The 20,803-nt window shown below is 32.9% G+C and overlaps 2 protein-coding genes across 2 annotated transcripts; both read right to left on the bottom strand.

Annotated features, from left to right (window-relative positions):
• Positions 1-181: 181 nt before the first annotated feature.
• On the bottom strand, positions 182-6,893 carry LOC116142391 (protein-tyrosine sulfotransferase-like). The gene is made up of 14 exons (XM_031427813.1): positions 6,820-6,893; positions 6,631-6,702; positions 5,782-5,944; positions 5,610-5,681; positions 4,549-4,837; positions 3,618-3,758; positions 3,302-3,406; positions 3,049-3,190; positions 2,376-2,425; positions 2,195-2,263; positions 1,974-2,093; positions 1,170-1,292; positions 572-598; positions 182-479 (listed from the first exon to the last, which is right to left on the bottom strand). The coding sequence occupies exons 2-14, from the start codon at positions 6,677-6,679 to the stop codon at positions 339-341; spliced, it is 1,491 nt and encodes a 496-aa protein (XP_031283673.1). The 5' UTR covers positions 6,680-6,702; positions 6,820-6,893; the 3' UTR covers positions 182-338.
• A 2,988-nt stretch (positions 6,894-9,881) lies between these two features.
• On the bottom strand, positions 9,882-18,521 carry LOC116142408 (protein ENHANCED DISEASE RESISTANCE 2-like). The gene is made up of 21 exons (XM_031427829.1): positions 18,150-18,521; positions 16,345-16,419; positions 16,178-16,231; positions 16,032-16,097; positions 15,890-15,951; positions 15,538-15,668; positions 15,413-15,459; positions 15,241-15,338; positions 14,399-14,494; positions 14,231-14,295; positions 14,068-14,139; positions 13,595-13,741; positions 13,170-13,465; positions 12,751-12,814; positions 12,438-12,613; positions 11,989-12,090; positions 11,851-11,901; positions 11,590-11,733; positions 10,899-10,994; positions 10,459-10,560; positions 9,882-10,177 (listed from the first exon to the last, which is right to left on the bottom strand). The coding sequence occupies exons 1-21, from the start codon at positions 18,306-18,308 to the stop codon at positions 10,085-10,087; spliced, it is 2,196 nt and encodes a 731-aa protein (XP_031283689.1). The 5' UTR covers positions 18,309-18,521; the 3' UTR covers positions 9,882-10,084.
• Positions 18,522-20,803: the final 2,282 nt, after the last annotated feature.

Here is a 20,803-nt window from a genome sequence, read left to right as displayed (position 1 = left end):
TTCATCATCACTGGTGGGGTTTTTGGTTTAGGATTCTTATCAGAGAGGTGATATACAAGTCCGTCCAGCACCAGGGGGTTAGTTTCAGTCCCACATATCTGTTTCCTCGCCAACAACCAGGATAAGCCTCAAAGAATGCAAGGCTCAGAGTCACTCAAAAGTCAAAACTTCATTAGGGGCTACAGAAAATATCCAATCAATCTCAAGAGAATAGAAATGGGATATGATGCAAGGATGGCACTACATTTTGAAGATTGATTTCTACAAATCTCATGTATTTAAAAATGATTTTTGTGCATGTGCTGCTCTGCAACATGTCAATATAAAAAACCATACATTTATATTTTAACTTTTGATGTTCTTCTTCTAGCATTTACAAATAGAAAGAAGAAGACGAGTAAGAAAATGGAAATGCCTAATAAAAGCCCTTGTCCAAGCGTGATGCCATAAGAAGAGTAGAACATGCTCTCCAGCTTCTCCTGCAATTGAAAAATATTAATCAAATTAGGCCACTATGTAAGAGTGTCAACATTTCTTTAAACACCAAATGGAGGTGGGCCAAAGACAGTACGTTAAATCCAGAACTACCCACTTCATCCTGCACCATGTACAAATATTAAAATCAGTAAATATGTCAAGTGAAAGCAGCTCTAAACATGCACAAGATGCATCTAAAGTAGCCATAACCAAAAAGTCAACAGCTAAGATAGAAGTGTGCTTTATATATACAACACAATAAAATATCAATCACTCCGAAAGCAAATTTTGATAAGGTAACAAAAACTGTCAATTACTGATTGCTTTGTAACTATGAAAGATTAAAACATAAACAAAGAACTGAAAGCAGTCATGAAGAATCGCAATTGTGCTTGTTAAAATTTAAGCCAAGGAAAACCTGATGCTCTGAAAATAAAAATGTATATTTGCTCAGCTAGGGACAAACCCAGAAAATGCCAGTAGAAAGTCTTTATGCACTCTAAATTCTTCTAACTTGTTTTCTCAAACAGTTTTTTTTTTTCCGTTTCCAGTTTAAAAAAATAAAAAAATAAATAAAAAATTTAACAATTATCAGTGTGGAACTCACTGAGTATCACCAGAGAATTAAAAAGCCAAAAAAAAAACAGGTAGAAATCAGCATCTTGGATAATTTCTCACAGATGGCGACTTACTATTGAAGCTAATTTCTGCTTTTGTTTCTCAAAGATGTCCAGGGCATACTTATAAAGCTCTAAATCAAGGCTATTAAGTGATCTTATCTGCTGCAGAACCTCTTCAGGAACTTGAAGACGTGCCTGCAAAATTTCATGGGTCAAAGAAAAAGTAGCAGGAAAGGGATACCACAGTTTAAACAAAGCCAACAAACATAAGCAAAAGCAACTCCAACACAATCAAAAGAATTGCAAAAGTGCTTTAGAATGAAATGTGCATGGCAAGGAGTTTATTTTAATAACCTAGAAATATCCTGACAAAAGCACCAGGTCCAAAGCTCAGAGATGATGGACCTCACAATTTTCAGTAGTTAAGAAACCAGTGACATATAACAATAATATCAAGATCATATCGTTGAGCCCACCTCTCATATTAGTAAGGAGAATAAATACTTGTAAGGGAAGAAAAAAGCCTCTAGGATATAAGCTTTATATTTCTTAAACGTAACAACATATAAATAAAAAATGTTTATTACTCTTTCAAAACCATCACGGTCTGGGTGGTCTGACCGGGGGGCCTTGACTAGTATTAAACTCCAGTTCAAATCCCTAACCATTTAGAGAAAGAAACTTGATTCTTCAACTATAATCCTATCTACTGACCCTTACGGGATCTTCAAGACCAACAGAAATTTAGTTTAATCCCTACTCTCAGATTAACTGGTTTGAAGCACAATGTGAAAGAAGAAAAAAATATCACCGATGTAAGAAATCAAACAGGGAAAAAGAACTCATGTAACCAACCAATTCAAAGAATTTACATACCTCCTTTGAAAAGTTCACCGGAGAGATTCTCTTCAAAGAATTAATGCGTCGAGTCGCTTGGGACTTTCGTAAGGAAGAAATGCACACTTCATAAGCTTGCATAAGCTTTCCAACAGTCATCTAATATAGAATGAAAGAGGGCAAATATTATTTTTATTTTCGAATAGGAAAATCATATCATCTTGATATTGTCAGGTATCAGATTAAATAAAAAGGCTTACATTTTCTTTTATTGTTTCGACTTTTTCATTTGAGGTGATCTCAGCAGACTTTTGGTCTGAGGTGCTATTCTGCCACATGGGAAGGAACAGTAAAAATGCAACAGTAAGAATGCTAGTCTACTTGATTCATGTCCAATTACCAAAAGTCTTATAACAAAAATGCAAAAGTACATGCTACCACCTGATGATAATTGCTATCAGGCTCAGGATCTGAAAATGAAGAGCTATGTTCTGTAGCACAAGAAGAGTGAATCAAATAAAGAGCTAACTACACCCAATTCAATTCAATCCAATTAGAAACGAAAATACGGAAATATTTATGAAGTCCAATGCAACTTATGAAACAGTGAAATCCCAAGATGTCCAGATTCCACATTTTAGTTTATGCTATGAAATAATAAACCATATTTTTGCCCATACAAGCATACCAATCAGGAATGGAACATTAGAAAATAGTGCAAATGAGGAAGTTCTGAACAAAAGCAAAAGATTGTGAAAACCATTTCCCATAATTAAGAATTCCAGTTGTGACTTTTCTACTCTTTCAATATTAGAGGTTTCTTGACCAGTCTTTACTCTTAGTCCCTTAGATATGTGAATGTGCAGCTGTACACAGCTTTATCAGTAGAACAAGTTTGCTTCTGGTTAACCTGTGTTATCAATGGTTAATGGACTTGGTTTCTTCCAAATGGTTAAACTCTAGAACTGCTATCTTTTCTAATGTTATTTCAACCAAGTGTCTAATAGCATCTGATAAGTCCCAATATTTTTTTTGATATTTGCAACATATGCAAGCCCTTCAGAGGTGGTTAATCCCAAAATTTAGAAATAGAATTATGTTTTGTCAAACTAACCTGATTTGTTGTTACCCTCTATACTAGAATTTGATGCTACCATCTGGGAAATGACCTGTGCACCAACCACCTTCCCGAAAATGTTTGCAGATTCTCTATGGTTCTCTGTGAGACCAACATATAGCATTTCATCCAACCTCTTCTGCAAGATTTACAAGTATCTACCATGATTGCAACCATAAGGAGAGAAATTATCAGAAAAACAATATTATGACATAACATTATCCAAAACTCTAATACCCTTTTCAATTACCTTTGCAACTTGAAGCACATAATCACCAAGAGTCTTAAACTTCTGTACACAATGGCGAACTTCATGTGATTTTGCTAAATATGAGTTGTTTGTCAATCCTACAACCTGTGATCGAGAACACTCAATGATGAATTTGACAATTTAATCCTCATGGCCTTAACAATCCCATCAGAAAATCATTAAAAAATATTTTCTTTTATAATCCATTTTTAGTAATATTTCCAACACATAAGTAGCTCGCACTACCTAAATTAAACCAAAGAAAAATGATTCACGAGAACAGAATATGACAAAGATAAACCATGAGGAAGAATACCTGAAATGTTGCTCCATTGTGAATAATATCCCAAGCAGTTGGTTTATTGATGAAATCTCGTAATGGCATTACAAAATCCTCCATGTTGTATGAATCATTGCCGTTAATATCCACTGTGACCTTCTGTTTTCGGGCATCTCTCTGTTCATCAAAGTAGAATACGTAAAAACTTCATTATGATTACTATTGGGGGTGTTTATTACACCATATTGGACAACACAAAAACACCGCACAGCATTAATAATTTTTTTTTAACCAGTGCTTGGAGATCCACAGGACTATTTAAAGTCCTTTCCTAGTTTTTAGTGCACTGGAATCGCACTATCTTGTGGGCACTTCCCAGAGCTGGTTTTGCACAAACATGTGCAGGCGGAAATGTAATTTAATAATTTAACGTGACTTATTAATTAATATTATTAAAAATTGTAAATGTCTAATAATTTTAATAATAACTTGATGAAATACGTACTTATTAATATTCCTTTTAAATAAATATAATTAATAATTGAATTAAAATTAAAGGTTAAGTATTTCATTGATTTTTATTCAAATTACTTATATAGTAAATTTTGAATTTATTAATCATATAAATAATCTTGTCCAGTATAATACATCAGCAAACACAATATAATATGATGTTTAACAAAGTCCTATAAAATCTAATCCATTCCATTTCTGTTCACTCCAATCCAACCCTATGAGTTCAGCCCAATGATGTTTGTCAAACCCACCTATAGAAGCAGCCCTAGCCCAAAATTTAGAGTCAAGTAATTAAAAAGGAATTTAAAATAAAAATTGTATTTCATGATGTGCATAACAAAGGATTTCTCATGGACTACTATGTGAAGAAAAAGAAAATTGAATAGCCTGTAAAAAGAAATAAGAATTAAAAAAAAAAAAAATCCAACAGAAAAATACAAGACAAACGTACCCGAGCAAACAGGTCTTCTCTCATCCATGGAACCAAATACTTCCATGGCCATATATCAAGAGTGCTGACTCCAGAACTTTTAGAGCGCAAGCGTTTAGCCATTTGTGTGGCAGAAGTTAAGTTAGGATGCACCAAAAATCTAGCAGCAACTTCTACTGAAAATTCATAAGTGCTAAATACACGATCAATTGGATTCCTAAGTATCGTCACCACTGAAGTTTTCTCTTTTGGAAGTTTGGACATCATGCTATAGTCATCATGAGTGACCAACAATCTACAGTTAGTTTTGCTGCACAGGTAACAAAATTGCAGCAATTAAAAAGCCATATAAGTACATGCTAATTAAAATTTATGATAGTTTCATTTATAAAAAATTAGAAATATATAGTTCTTTCGCTGTAGTTATGACTTACAGATGCTAAAAGATTGTCTCTTCCCCCGAACATGTTGAAGAAAACTAGTTAATTACAAGTTAACCTAGTACACTTAAGCAACAGTCACACTTTTCATCTCCACAGTGTAGTAATATAAACAAACACAAACCCTAATCAACTAAATTTCTAGAAAACTCTTCCATTCAAAAGAATAAGAAGAAAAGTGTTTTAGAATAATTCCTAAAGAACCTTAAATCCCACTAATAGACCTTTTTTTTTTCCCAACAATTTTTCTATTCTACCAATATTCTACTAAAAATGTTCAACTTGAGTGCCATACTCAATGGTTGCATCAATAATTTGCATTTCTCTCTACAAACATTCAAACCAATTTCTTTCCCCCACACATATAAATGTTTATAAATTAAAAGGTCTCTCCTTTCTTCAGAGTTTTCTCTATTTTTCAATAAGCACCCTTAACCTCTAAATCTCTAAACCAAATCAGTTTCATCCAACAAACTACAGGTAAATCTAAATTCCTAGTAAAACACAATGAAGTAACATCAATATTATTTGCTACAGAAGGTTCAATGATTTGATAAAAAGTAAAACCATCAAATGAATAATAGAATTTTAATCATATAACGCCTAGCATAAATATCAGAACACAGGACAACACGATGATACCTTGGATCAAACCGCAACTTGTCATAAGAACGGGGGCATTCCAGAGAGCTAGAGTACAACTTTTTCAGAAGACTGCAACAATAACAAATTACCCAAAGCAGAAATTAATAAGGTTTTTAAAATGCTGGACCCTAATTTCAGAGTAACTATCATTACATCCTGAGGGAATTACCAATGGAAATAAGTGCGCCCTCCTGTCCTGGGAACATGTAGAAAGAACAACAAATCTTGCAGGGTGTGTTTGTCTTGTTTTAATTCTTGATCAAGAGAAGAAAGTGCCCACTTTTTGACAACTCTTTCACAGTGCCCAAAATCAGTTACTGTAGAAGCATTCACTGTAAAAGAAACTCAAAAGTGTCAGATATTGCACTACAATTAACACTAGAAATAAACATTTTGAGGTCAAAATAAAAATAATAAAGGAAATTCAAAAGGGTTTTACTTCATATCAACATATCAATAATTAGTAACAGAAAATTCAAATTTAGCAAAGCCCCTAGTCAGCTTTCTAATATGTTTCTGCCGTCCTAATTACAAAACTAAAAACTAATTTATTCTCACCATCTAGAAGAGCTTATTCAGTAAAGAGAAATCAAGGTCATTCATTTAGGTAACAAAATAATAATAATTATAAACTAAATGTGGCAAAGATGGCACTGGGACAGTGATATCTACATTTGATGTATGGGTGGAAGCGATCAAGTTAGAGCGACAATGATTATTAATGGTACTGAATATTCAATCAGCACTAGAGGTAAGGTAAAACTCAATCAAGTTTGTGTTTAATTTCTAAAATGCAAAATATAAGTAATAACACTCAACAGCGAATCAACATTTGGGGTAAGGGAAGACGAGACTATTCCACAAAATTCAATCAAATTTATGCCTTTCGTTTCTAAAATTCAGAATCAATCTTTCTAACAAATCAACAATTTCATTCAATACTCATGAGCCCAACCATCATAATAAACATAAGAAAAAAAAAAACCTTTTTCAATTCTAAACAAGATTGAAAACATACCAAACCCGAAAAGCAGCAACAGAAGACCAAATTTGAGAGCAGTATCCATGGGGCTGATTCCTACTCAAATCACTGCAAAACAAAAAAGCAAGTAAATAAACGCAATTTGAAATTGTTAAGAAAGAAACTAGTAAGAGAGAGAGAGAGAGAGAGAGAGAGAGAAATGAAACATTAAACATGTGGTTGAACCTGTATAGATTTTCGTGATCTCGTGCTCATAAACTAACACCACCCATGTTGCCCACTGTAACCTACAAGAATATATCAAATCAAAAGTTATAGAGCATGGAAATGGAAACCCTCGAATTGTGTAAAAATGATTTTGGGTTCTCAATGCAGAGCTGAAGAGCGAGCGAATATAACAGAGAGGAATTTGTAATGACTTTGGGGAGGTTTTAAATGGGCGCCGGGAGGTGGGTGGTTTCTTTTTTTAGTATGAAACGCACGCCGTGAGAAAAAAAAAAAAAACATTTATTGGGCGTCTCGATTAATAATATTTGAAAAATACTATCCTTGCAAAGATAATATAAAATAAGTTATAAAATAACGTCAAAAAAAAAAAATAAATAAAGAAAGAACAAAAAAAAAGAAAAAGAGAAAGAAATCACGAAGATTAAGAGTAGCAATTGTCTTTATATACTCTTTTTGTATTTATCTTTGTAAGACTAATACTGTTCATAATATTTTATCATTGGGTATATTATATTAACAAAAAAAAATCACCTTCAAAATTAGTAGAAATATTTAGAAAAGTATTTGGTTCGTTTGAATAAATTAATGAATAATATTTTTTGATGAATAATATGTTTTGGTTGAGAAGATAAATGAGTAAGTATGTTATAGAGATTATTAAATTGCTCTCATTTTTAAATATTAATATAATAATATTTTTTTATTTTTAACCCTCTACATTTAAAATTTTGCTAAAACACCCTAATCACATAAAACTTTAATTTTAGCAAAATCACCCCCACCCACCCCAAGGCACTACTGGCAGTCAACCACCACCGTCGACAGTCGATGGAATGGTGCACGACTGACTGTATGTGATCGGTCGTGCGCGGGCAAAGCAAAAAATGGCCATGGATTACAAATCCATGGCCAGAAAATAACCAAATCTATGGTCATTTTACAGCCACATCTTTAGTCATGAAACGAGCATAGAAACGCCAAATATGGTAGTTTCCGGCCATAGATCTGTGAGGAAAATGCCTTATTGGTGCACGACCGGCCAGATCCTACCTGTTGTGCAACATTATAACGATTGACGTAGGTGATCGGCGGTGGTCTTGGGTGGCTGGGGGTATTTTGTTAACTTTTAAACTCTTTTATGACTGGGATGTTTTAGCTAATTTCTCAAATGTAGAAAAGTGGGGTAATTGTTTTTTCGTAGACATTTAAGGGCAATTGTGTCCAAAATGGTTTTTAATTAAGGGTAAAATTGATAAAAAAATCTGATTACCCGGTAATGTTTTAATTATACCCCCTAACAAGTAATAAGATTATCCTCCTATTATCAATAATAAATACTATTTACAATAAAAGATTAATGTAATATTTTATTACTTAAAACCAAACACAAGAATCTTGCAAACCTGTGCATAAGAGTTAATTATTTACTAAATCGAAAGGTAATCTTTATCTTGTATTTATTATTTCAATATTATTCTAGATTTTCAGATCTTACACATTAATTGTGATAATCTTGTGAACATAAATCAAACTATTTTTTTTTTTTTTTTTTAATAGTATAGACTATAGAGTTTAACCTCTTTTGAATGTATAAATAGAGTAATGCTATGTGCACTAATCAATGTGTACTAATTCAAGTACTAACATTGGAAATTTGAAAAAAAAAATTAGAGGGAATTTCAAATTTCCAATGTTAGTACTTGGATTAGTACTCATTGGTTAGTGCACATAGTTTTATTCGTATAAGTATTATGTCCTCGCATTTTGTAATACGAATTTTTAAAATTTGTAGCATAAATTCATAGATTAATAGTAATTAACTATAATTCTTCATCTAGATTATCTTATTACATTGAATTAAGGGCTAAAAATTCGTGTTACAAATTTATGTCAAAAACCCTTTTAGCTAATTGGATAGGAGATGTTAAATTACCAAGCAGTAGAGCCAGTCTAAATTCTTTGACAGATACTATGAGCAACAATATATTAATTTTATAAAGAATAATAGTGTACTTCTTCTCTAACCGATATTCTAAAATTTTAATCCCAAATGTTACGTCGTTATAATAAATTATATATCAATGTATGACATTGTTATCTAAATGAACAGTTGAGGTCAAGGATATAGTTAGAATTTTTAGTGAATGGGTTCAAAACATTTAAGTTATATTGGTATTTTATGAAAAGAGTAAACGACTTTTTCCTATCCAAGGTTTGCCTTAACGACACTTTTCCACCCAAAGTTTATATTTCATTATTACCCAAAGTTGATTTTGGCAGCAAAATTTCTCACTGTCACCACTATTTGAACCTCTAGTCTCCTCTCTATAAAACCCCATTTACTCCGACACTTGATTTTTCGCCAATTGTCGGATTTTTCGCCAATTGTCGGTCATCACAAAGCTAGCGTTTCCTGTTCTTAGTTGATTTTCGACTGATTTCGGTAAAGAATATTCAATCGATCACCACCATTCAATCCACCAACCTCCACTCTATAAAACTCCTCTCACCTTAGCTCTTGGTAACTTGTCAAACGTCGACTGAGAAAGTAAAGTATATTTTGGATAGTAATATAGTATAAACTTTGGATAGAAAAATGGTATTTCAAAACTTTTAAAGTGGGAAGTGTCATTAAAGCAAACCTTGGGTGGGAAAAGGCCGTTTACTCTTCACGAAAATGAAAAAGGAACATGAATCAACAAAAGAACAAGCCACTTAAATTGGGACATGATGAAAAGTTGTTAATTTGGTAATGAGGGAGAAACCAAATGGCATTGATATGGGTGGTACACTTTTCCACCAATTAAAAACTGTCGTTGTAGTGTGAAACAGGTTGTCGTTTTCCCTAAGTGGCATCGGGGAATGTGGGCACTTTTATATGTTTTAGAAGAGTCAAAGGGTTGGCAAGGGCAACCCCACCAACTTGGCACCACTCCGTTTTACCTTAATTCTGTGGACTATACTGTTGGTGGCCACTTGTATCCATTGCATCTGTCTTTTGGCAATTTGCTGCTGACATCAAGATCACGGTTTTCCTCAATAGCTCATAGGTTGAGAAGTTGAGTATTTTCATTAGATAAATGGATTGTAATCTAATAGGAACATTTTCAGCACTATTTAAGAAATTATCTGTACAAAGATTGGCATCGGAAGATGCTGCCGGTTCAATTTTCATTGAATCAAAGAATAGTTTCTGTAACTTTGATGGCAGATACACACATCCTCATTTCAAAGAGAGTAAGATATGAGATAAGGGAGGCGTTCATGGTTTTACAAGAACTGATTTCGTCGCATCCAGATGGTTCAGGCGGCATGTCCCCAGAAGAAATTCTGGGAGCTCCTCTTCGGTATTACCCTGTGGCAAGATCATCGAAAATAAGTACTTAAAATGGAATGGTAGGTCATCAAAAAAGGTCAGAATTGCACAACCAAACATAAATTATGTGCACATATTTCCTTCATTTACAATCTCAAATTTATCCACATCCGGGGAAAAACTTTAGTTTACTTGGCTTGATTCATGATTAAAATCTAAAAAGCTTTAGCTGTTCCAATATGGTTTGTGCCAGGGTATGCAAGCAAACATGAACTGGGTAGAACCTTTGGTTACGGTAACGGAAAATAGATTGGAATTACCTGTATCAAAAATGCCATTTCAATAACAAGATTGTTGAGGTAACCAAGAACAAGACTAACCACACCCCTTGCAACTGTGGACGATCCAATATCAATCCCAAGCTGAAATGAAATTAATGAATGTCAAAAATCACATGTTGCAAACGTAATATTTCCCATGCCATATAATGTTTAGACATTGAAAGAGCTCTTCTCTTAGCACAAAAGTCTATCTAGTAAACACTTGTCAAATTTATGCTGTTGAAATATTGCAGTACTCAACAAGTGTAGTACTTGCATATATATGAATTTCATCAACCTAAACATAAAATATAACCAAATATGTAGTATCTGAAGTCAAGAAACAACATTTGAACGTCTTCATTTATATACGTAAATAATTCAACCAATTACTCTCGGCCATCCTTCTCCCAACTTAAAATAATATTTTGCAAACATACCTCCAAGTAGTTCCTCCCATGGAAATAGTTAATTTCCAGTGCTTGACCAATGAGGCAAGCTTTCTTTCCCACACTCTGTTTAACTATCCATGAACCCTGGGAATCAAGTTAAATTAGTATGAGCTAGGAATTATAAGTCACATTGAATGAATTAATGCAGCACAAAATAAATGTCTCTGGAAAAGAAATGGAAAGAAAAATTATTCAAAATTGAATAATTTCTAGTTCCTCCATAGGTCAAAAGAAAAATATATACACATGGACCATAGTAACCATCAATTCCAAGGGTTAGAAGTTGAATTTGTCCCACATCACCAAGTTAGTAGACTGTTATGGTGTATATATGTGATTGAACTCTCTCCTCCCTTGAGCTAACTTTTGGGAGTAAGTTCTACCCAAACTCATTTATCAAGCTATCAAAACCACGTATGTTTGGAGTGGTGATGAGTTTAGACCCTAACCCTGTACACTCTACCTTTTCGGTTTGAGTAGCTCATTTATCACCAAGTACTTCCATAAACAAGCAATCGAATGGATTGGTAAGAGAGAGATATTTCAGCATCATATTTAATACTTTAGAAATAAATAAATAAAAATACGACACATTAAGTAATCAAGCAGTGGAATTTTACGCAATTGTGCTATCAAATTCTAAAACAGATAATTTGCAACATCCATTGTATTTACAAACCTTAGATATGTATGGTATGAGCTTAAACCTCGAATTTCTATATGTATCATCCCCCTTGATAAAGCTTTCTAGCAAGGGTGAATCCTTGACAGGAGTAATCATCATATAATAAAGTGCCAGGCTATACGAGGTTGAGCCAGGAACCTGTTTCATATCTAAACATTTAGTCATTCTAAAATCTAAACGCAGAATAATCAATCGTATAATATAACTCAAGAATTTATTGACTTGAGTTGGGTGTAAACCAAAAACTGAATCTACCTGTATGTTTATAATAAAAAAGAACTCTGGACCACCCTGCTCCGCATATTTCTGTAGAAAAGAGCTTGTAAAACGTCTGCAATGAATGGCTAGGAAATCTTGAAACATAAGAGCAATTTACAGTGATGAAAGATCAACCTGAACAATTCCCCCTGGACGGCCTCCAAGATCATCTTCACGCTTGTCCGATTTCAGCCAATCGGCAGCAACCATTTGCATTAAGGTGCCCTTCGCCTTCACCTGGGAAAAGATGATAATAGATAAAATAAGAACTGCAGGTGGGGAGTTAACATTTCCAATTGAGAATTCAGGATGATCACAAGGAACAAGAACAAATTCAACAGAGTAAACCCAAGACTGATTGGTCTTAGAAACTTCATAAACAAGGAACATAGATAGCAGGAGAAGAAAAATGCAAGCTAACATAGATCAGTTACCATTAAATTAATATGATGCAAGATCACGCAAACCCAGACCACATTTCACCTCTCCAGTAGGTGGGAATGATGAACATAATACAAAAGATACAAAGCAAAACTTTTTTCAGACAGTGGCCGCTTTTTTATTAATAACTTTGCTGCTCGTACCTTTTGACGGTCTTGCAGGTAATTCTTTCCACGAATTAAAAATGCAGAGGGATCTGTTGATGTCCAACTGCAAGGCATAGTACAAGTTGGATCCTTTTGAAGAGTAGTTCCATAACAGCATGACATACTGTCTTCCCTTGACATCCCTTGTAAGTCCATATAGCCCCTCGTCTGAACTGTGACACATAGAAGTAGCTTGTCATCAACAGTTCAGAAAAGCAGAAAACCATATACAACTACAAGGCAGAAGCAAATTTCTTTTTCAGTGAACTAAAATTTTAAGCTGAATATTTGTAACCCAAACCAAAATCACCTGCAAGATCATGCAATTTTTTCACAAAACCTGCAGCTGTTGATAATCTTGGTTGACGTGTATCCTGCAATTGTCATTGTCATAGACTCCAGTGAGAAAATCAAAATAAGCAATATCTGGAGCTTATGGGATATGTAGCTTATGCTAGTACTGAAATTTTCATGCCAAAAGGCTTGAGAGAAGAGAAGAAAATGGATGGGTAGAATATTCAGAATCATCATCATCATACAACTAGTTTTAACTTTAAACCCATAAGATTCAAGAAAAAAGTTTGCACCTTATGTGCTGACAAATTTAACAAAACTAATGCAAGTATGCATCCATTTCGCAATGTGACTCATGCAAAATGTCCTTAAAAACAACTCCAAATTGTCTTTGACAGTGAGAAGGTACAAGAAATTGTTTGACAAAGCTGATACCTGAGAGTAAATTTCTGGACCAAAATCAGAAGTCCAGCCATTTTCTATATCGTCATAGTCGGATGGTTCTGGAACATCAAAGAACTCATCAGCAGCATCATTTAAGCCAACCAGGCTTGCATGTTCATCCATCTCTTCACTTATGTTTTCCTTGGGTTGCCCATCTTCTGTCAGTGTTCGAACACCAACTGTGCTATCCTCTTCCATATGAAGCAACCTAACATTTCTAGCTAACTCTCCCGATGAAAAATCAGAAGAATAATTTCCTTGCTTTGCTCTAAAAAGTTCTCGTAATGCTGCAAATACCAATAGAATAACAATTAACAACAACAACAATAATAACAGTAAAATTGTAATTAGTCGCCTCAAAGGTTTTTTAAGTGAAATCACATTAATGCAAGTGTATATGAGCAGTTAAAGGTTACCAGCAAGTCTTCCGAGCATGCTGATGGTAATAGATCGTGCTGAAGATGGCTGTAGATAAGATCTCCAGAATTTCCAATCAATAGCAAGCATGTGCTTTACAACTGATTTTTTCCCTTGGTCCACAGGAGATACAACATAACCCCCACCTGCAAGAGAGTGTAAAATATTATCTGTTATTTTTCCCTTGACAATTTTGATATGCATTCACCCAAAAAAATAAAAATATGTATAAGGACCTCTCATCACCAGAGGATTCAAAAGATACAACATCTGACACACACTGAACCAAAATCACAATGATAGATGATGATAAAAATGATTAAAAAAGAAAAGTACCATTACTATCATTATCAAAATAATTATTAAGCAACAGATCATTCATTATACATTTATTTTTACATAGCATGCATGCAAGAAATTCTGAAAAATAAAGTAAATTATCTTTTCCTTCTAAATTGTAAGCATACGTTACTTTTAAGGCAGGCACGAACATAGCCTTTCTGGGGTGGACACTTCTTATGAAACACGGAATGGTAGAGTATAACTGCAACAAAATAAACCAAAGAAAGTTATGTCTAATCCAAATCAGTTAGGGGTATATAATTATTTGAGAAATTCCTCAACAACATCACAACCATATGTCCCATCATCTTCCCTTCTCCAATAACGCCGCAACAAGAGATCTCTTCTTTTCATTCCCCTGCAAATTACATGTAAATGACAACAATTACAAATGAATGTAAACTACTAGGCATCTATGTTAAAAGAACACTGACTATATATAATACAGCCTAGAATCTGACCATGGTAACCAATCACCATATAACTGCTTGTGTATAATATCAGTATGACCATCAAGGTGTTCAACGACACTACCCTTGTAGAAACAGAAGTCCCATCTGCAAGCCAATTTGCCAAGTTACTTCTGGTAACAAATGTAAATTTCTAGAAGAACAAAGATGAATTACTTTATAACAGTACTACAATTCTGCATAGCTCCGGGATAATAATCTTCAGTCAGGTGGTAGCATTTTAATAGGACTTCACTGGGAAAAATCAATTTTTAATTGGAAGTGCATTAGAGTCATCTAATGTTACAGGATAGACGACAAGGTTTTAATCTCAGTAGTATACACTATCTGCACAGAGGAAGCTCTCTAGGCCGTAAAGAAAGACCAGGAACCTAAAGTCTAATTTATTTAAGGAAACATGTTTATATTTATGAATGTTCAGATATTAGTTGTTTGAGTTGATTATTACCTGTTTTGAGTTATATTTGGTTTTCTTATATGAATATACAATTATGGTTTATTGGCAAAGTCCCAAAAACAAAATAGTTCCTAAAATAAAACCTTTCGTTCCAGGTTTTGCATCAGATGCCTTTGCTCATGGATATGGTCACTAAACAAATATATTCTGTGTTGTGTCTTCCTAAGGTGCCATAATCTAAAAATATGTAATCACTAACATATAAACTTACAACATATAGTTTTGTTTGATGAAAAAGGATCAATTCACGGGAAAATGCCTATTTATCTTTAAAGGTGTTATGAATCCAAGTACAAAATTCTGCACCCATATAAGTTATCACTTATCACTTCAACCTTGTAAAAATATAAAAATTAAATGCATCAAGAAAACTTACTCTGATCTTGAGGGACCAAGAGAAATGAGTGTTTGGAAAATGGCTTCTGAAGCTCCATCCACCACCCCAACAGCCATTATTGCAGGATGATCATCCCACTGCAGAGAGAAAAATATATAAATTATTGCTGCATTGTAAAAATCTAAATGGTCAAAAAGAAAAAGCTACCAACCTTCCCATGAGAATTCCTATCTTTTGCTTCTTTAAACAGCCGCAAACCTGCATTACACTCATGATTTCAGGCATGCAACTTGTGCGAGCTAAAATCGAACAGCACATTTTTAATTTTGTACGCACCATTCTGACAACCAAAGATTGTCCAAGGTGAAGGTGCGATAACATCAGGTGTCACTTGATCCATTTGTGTTGTTGAACATAGAGTCCAGTCTACAGATCTAATGCGATTTGCCCTACTGGAACCGCTCAATCTGCATGCATTAATAAAATCTCTGAAAAACCAGAAATTGACCATCGTACATGGGACAATGTTCTGAATCCACAAATATCAGCCATAGCCTACAACGAATAGCTTTCTCTAAAATTCCAACAGAACTGTTTCTGGTGAAAAGGCTAGTAACAGAAAAGGCAGTAGATAGTATATATTGCAAAATTACACTGATTGCTTGCACTATATTCAGATTCAGTGTACCTGAAAGACTCCCAAGGTCTATTTGAGTATCCAACAAGATTATCTCCTTGATATGGAGCAACCTGAAAAACAGATAAGTATTAATCTTCTGTATTACAGACACACTTCTGCTGTACCTCAACAAAATAAAGATGTTTGGAACCTTTAAAGCGGCTTCCTGAAATGAATGAATCCATTTAGCTGCTTCTTCAGGACTGCTTGCTCCTAGCTATGACATTAAAATACCATAACCTATACATGAAAATGTTATATAAAGTTTACAATAACTTAAAAAGACAATTACCTTACCTTAAGTTGATCATGATGATTAGAAGTATTATAAAGCGTAAATATGAAGAATACCTGCACATTGCAAGAAAGAGCTTACTTTACAAAAGTATCAATACCAAAAACTTTATCAGAAAATACAAACTGCGAAACAGGAACCAGTAAACAAAAACAGCACTTTGACATACTTTTCTGTGGATGTTTTCTCTCCCATTGTCTGTAACGCGAATGCAGGAATCTATAATTGCACTTTTAACAGGTTCCTGACAGGCATATCAAGGTTTTTCTTCTTAGTTAATATACCAAACAACAATGTTAAATACCAGACCACAAAATTTTTAACAAAAGAACATTCTCATGGGAAACAAATTAGAGAATCTGTGAAAAAACAGACTGCACAACTAAGAAAAAAAAACATTCAGATTCATTTTGTGATCAAAGCCTTAATAGAATTTAGAAAAAGCACTCACTCTGTTTATGTACACGATAAATATACTGAACAAAGGAAATGAAACTTATTACCAATTTTATAGAGTCGTATCTGGTGTGGGTGTGTGTTTATTGAGATAATTGTACTCATTCTATGTAAACCTGATAGGTATTGAGATGGTTACTTTAAAATAGCTCTACAAACTCTTTACTGCTTTGGTCCAATTTGATTGCAAACTCTTTGATGTTTTGACACAGCACCCTTAAATATTTTTGGATTTGTGAACCTTTGGTTTATTTCCCACTTACCATCTACCATCTTTCTCCTAGTAAGTGCATAAATCAACTTCAAGCACCTAAGAGGCACCAGGTGTGCATAAATCAACTTCAAGCACCTAAGAGGCACCAGGTGGGCCAGGTAGTGGATGACACTCAGGAAAGTATAGTTGCTTCCCAAAAAAGAAAGAGTATCAGCAAATTAAATATGATATACCTAAGTTTACATTGGACTATTTTTTTCTCCATAAGTATTTTAATCACATCATTTATTCAACCTCAGAGTTGAAATGTTACCCAGCGGTAGAATCTTAAACAAAGACTACTGAAACAACTAAATGCTAAAGCAGAAATTTGCTATACATGACAAGTTGATAGGAAACTCAAAACGCATCATTCTTTTAATGAAGGGAAATTTCAAATGACCATATTCAGATAAAAGAACCTTCAAAATATGTAAGTCAGTGAATTTAAAGGATCAATTCCCCCAGAAAAGACAAAAGCAAAACCCCAAAGTGAGCAACACAAGGAAAACGTTTGCTTTCCCAGAGGCCCAGTCACTTTCCCCCAAAGCCTTCAAGAGTAAAAACTAGTAATTAAGCAATTTCATTCACATTAACACAGGTTTTAACTGAATAAAAAACTACGTTATTTTCATTGCCTAGTACTCCAGGCAAGATCAAAAATGAAAACCAATCACTTCAAATGAAGCAATTTTAGTATGACATGTAATAATATCCAAAACGCTCAACCGTTCTATGCCAAAACCAAAGAAAGAAAAGCCATAACTAAATTGGGTAAGTAATAAAACTCCACATTCAAGTAGCCCACGTTTTAGTACCTAACACTATCACAATACAGTGGAAAACACAACTGGCAATCAAAAGTGGTTGCATCCACACACATAAAAGCAAATCCAATATCGCATACTCAAAACTAAATAAATTAATAAAAAATAGCTCATAAAGTTGCCACATAAAAATGAATCACACGTTATAAACGATACTAATATTGCGTAATAAGTTACTTAAACATGTGATCCGATTGTTTTCTATCACTAAAATAATGTTGTAGGATTCATGTATTACAATTTACAACATGTGCTGCAAGTGTTGCCTTGAGCTTACGGAAAACGACGATTATTGCGAGTTACAAGAACTCGTGACGCCGGTAACACTACGGTCCCGGTAATACAGCATTTTCCGAAGTTTGCTACAGCATTGACTTGACCAGAATCTAAATTAAAAAATTTGAAGTTAGAAAGAAAGAGAAAAAAAAAAAAAAAAACCTGGTTCTCAGAATCCGGTACAGACTTGAAGCTCTTGAGATGATGATCATCAAGAACGAAATACCGTTTTCTTGAATACTGTAATCCAATCCGATTCGAACGAATTAGGTACAACCAACCTTCCATTGTACCATCGTTCTTGATTTGCGACAAATCCATCTCTCTCTCTCAACAAGAACGAACAAATATAATTGAATAAATAAACAAAAATGTTTACAATTCAAGAAAAAAAAGTGTGAGTGATCATCAGTTGAAGACAGAGAGGGTTGTAAAGGAAATTGATTAAAAGAAAGAGAAAGACTGTTTCCTTCTCTCTCTCTCTCTCTCTCTAGACTCTTCTGTATTTCTTCAGTTTTGGTTGAGTCTGTGTTTTCTCTCTGTTAAAGCAATGAAACTGATTTGGCTTGACGAGTGCGTGCGTATATCAGACAAAGATTGACTGCCGAATATTTTATGTAAAATTACTCCATTGTCCTTCTTCTTGAATTGAGATTTGAGAGTTTGGGAGTTGAGTTTGGCAATTTTTTTTATTTTTTCTTCTTGGACCATCTTCGTCACAAACATCAGAGTAGTGCAAGTTTCAGACTAAATTGGTATAATTTTTAGTATATTTTATTATTATATCTTTAAACTCATTCCATGCATATTCTCTTTTTTATTTTTTTTATTAATAATTAATAATTAATCTATTTTACTAATTATTTTTATATATATATTAATTAAATATTAAAAATAATATTTTTATTAAATAATAATTATTTTAAAAATTATACTAATTTAATAAAATTAAATATTTATTTAATCAAATAAACATTATATTTAATATAGAAAAACATTTCATCTATTATAAAATATCAAAAAAAAAAAAAGACAACAACAACACAAAAGTAAAATTTCATATTGATAGTAATTTAATTTTCTGAATTAGTATATTATTCCCACAAATGATCAATTAGTGCATTTCGAAGAACATAGTAAATCTCTGTATCTTTGATTTGTCTATGTCGAACAAGAAAATTTTAAAATTGGACATTTTCATCTACGACAATTTCAACTTCAGGAGTTGACGCTTTCATCTGATTCTCAATCGATACATCAACATTACCATCATCATTTTTTGAATTATATAATTATTATGAATTTATTATTATAAATAATAATCAAATTAACATACATATAAATAACAAAAATAAGAAAATAAAATATATTTTATAAAATATAAACATTGCTACATCAAATTGGTGTAAGTAAACAGTATCACGCCAAATTTGGCGTGATATTGTTTACTTACACCAATTTGGCGTGATACTGTTTACTTACACCAATTTGATGTAGTGTTTGATGTTGGATTTGAGCACATTTTTCACTATTTTGGTGTTTTAGCGTTGTGTTGGAGATGGCCTTGGGAGACCCAAGTCTACTTGCAGCATAATTATCATAATTTTTAATTTTTTGTGCAACAAATAAATATTATTTTAAGGTAATTGCTTGTGGTTTCGTTATTGAGTCGTTATAATCACTACTGGTAACACTAAAATTGATCAAGAGGTAATTGTAATCCCTTAAATGATTTTAATCTTTTTAAGGTAAGTTTGCAGTTGGGTTTAATTTTGGAAGTGTTGTCGTGTAAGAATTTGCAATAGGTCAATTTGTCTGTTAAATAGAAATCTTTAAAAAAAAAAAAAAATCAATATCAAAATCTTTTGCACAATCATAAAAGATGTGACTAATTGTATTTGTCAATATTTACAATGTAGTGCTTTAATCATATATTTCATTTTTAGGATGAATGAAATTAAAAACTTTATGTTATAAGCATTAAATATGATAACATTTCCTCTAAAAAGTAGATTTTATTTTTTTAATCAAATTCATCATAATCACCATATAAAAAGCGTAGATTTATTATTTCTCATTAGAGCTTATCCAGAAGAAAATAAATAATATTACTATTATAGTCTAGATTTAATTTACTTTTTTCATTATTTAAATTAAGTAATAAGTATTAAGATAATCATAATTAACATTAATACTAATTGCCTCAAGTTGGAAACACGCAACTTAAAACAAATGATTTATCTTGACTTTCTTCATAAATAACCCGCTTATCATGATTGATATGATTACATGCCACCTCTTTTTTTTACACATATTCTCATCTTAATAAATGAGCTTCATATTATTAAAATAATTATTGTGAATATATTTTTATAAAAATATAATATGGATTTAAGTAAAAATAAATAAATCATCCTTTGAAGACAAAAGTGGGAGCCAACTCCGTTTGACTTGATTATTATTGTTTGTAGACCAATCAATTGGATCAAATAAAAAAATAAATTTTAGTCCATATGATCAAACTATATTTTTTTTTTTCATGACAGGGTATCTGGGCCAACTTGCCCTAAACACCCTAAACTAATCTTTTGATGTCTATTGAACACCCTACAAGTTTAATGTTATAAGGTAAATTAAAAATGTGGTAAGTGTCTCTAAGATGATTCGAACTTTGAAGCAGTAAGTCAATAAAATGAGCAAATATTATTGATCGACAGGCCAACCTCTTGGGATTAAAATTTGTTTATTTGATTGATATGAAACATACAGTATATCATGATATTTGATTGATCAAACTTTAATTTTTATTAATTAAT

The sequence above is a fragment of the Pistacia vera genome, unplaced genomic scaffold (assembly GCF_008641045.1).
Source record: "Pistacia vera cultivar Batoury unplaced genomic scaffold, PisVer_v2 Contig1127, whole genome shotgun sequence".
In the NCBI taxonomy this organism is placed as follows: Eukaryota; Viridiplantae; Streptophyta; class Magnoliopsida; order Sapindales; family Anacardiaceae; genus Pistacia; species Pistacia vera.
This window is presented reverse-complemented; position numbering and strand designations above follow the sequence as displayed.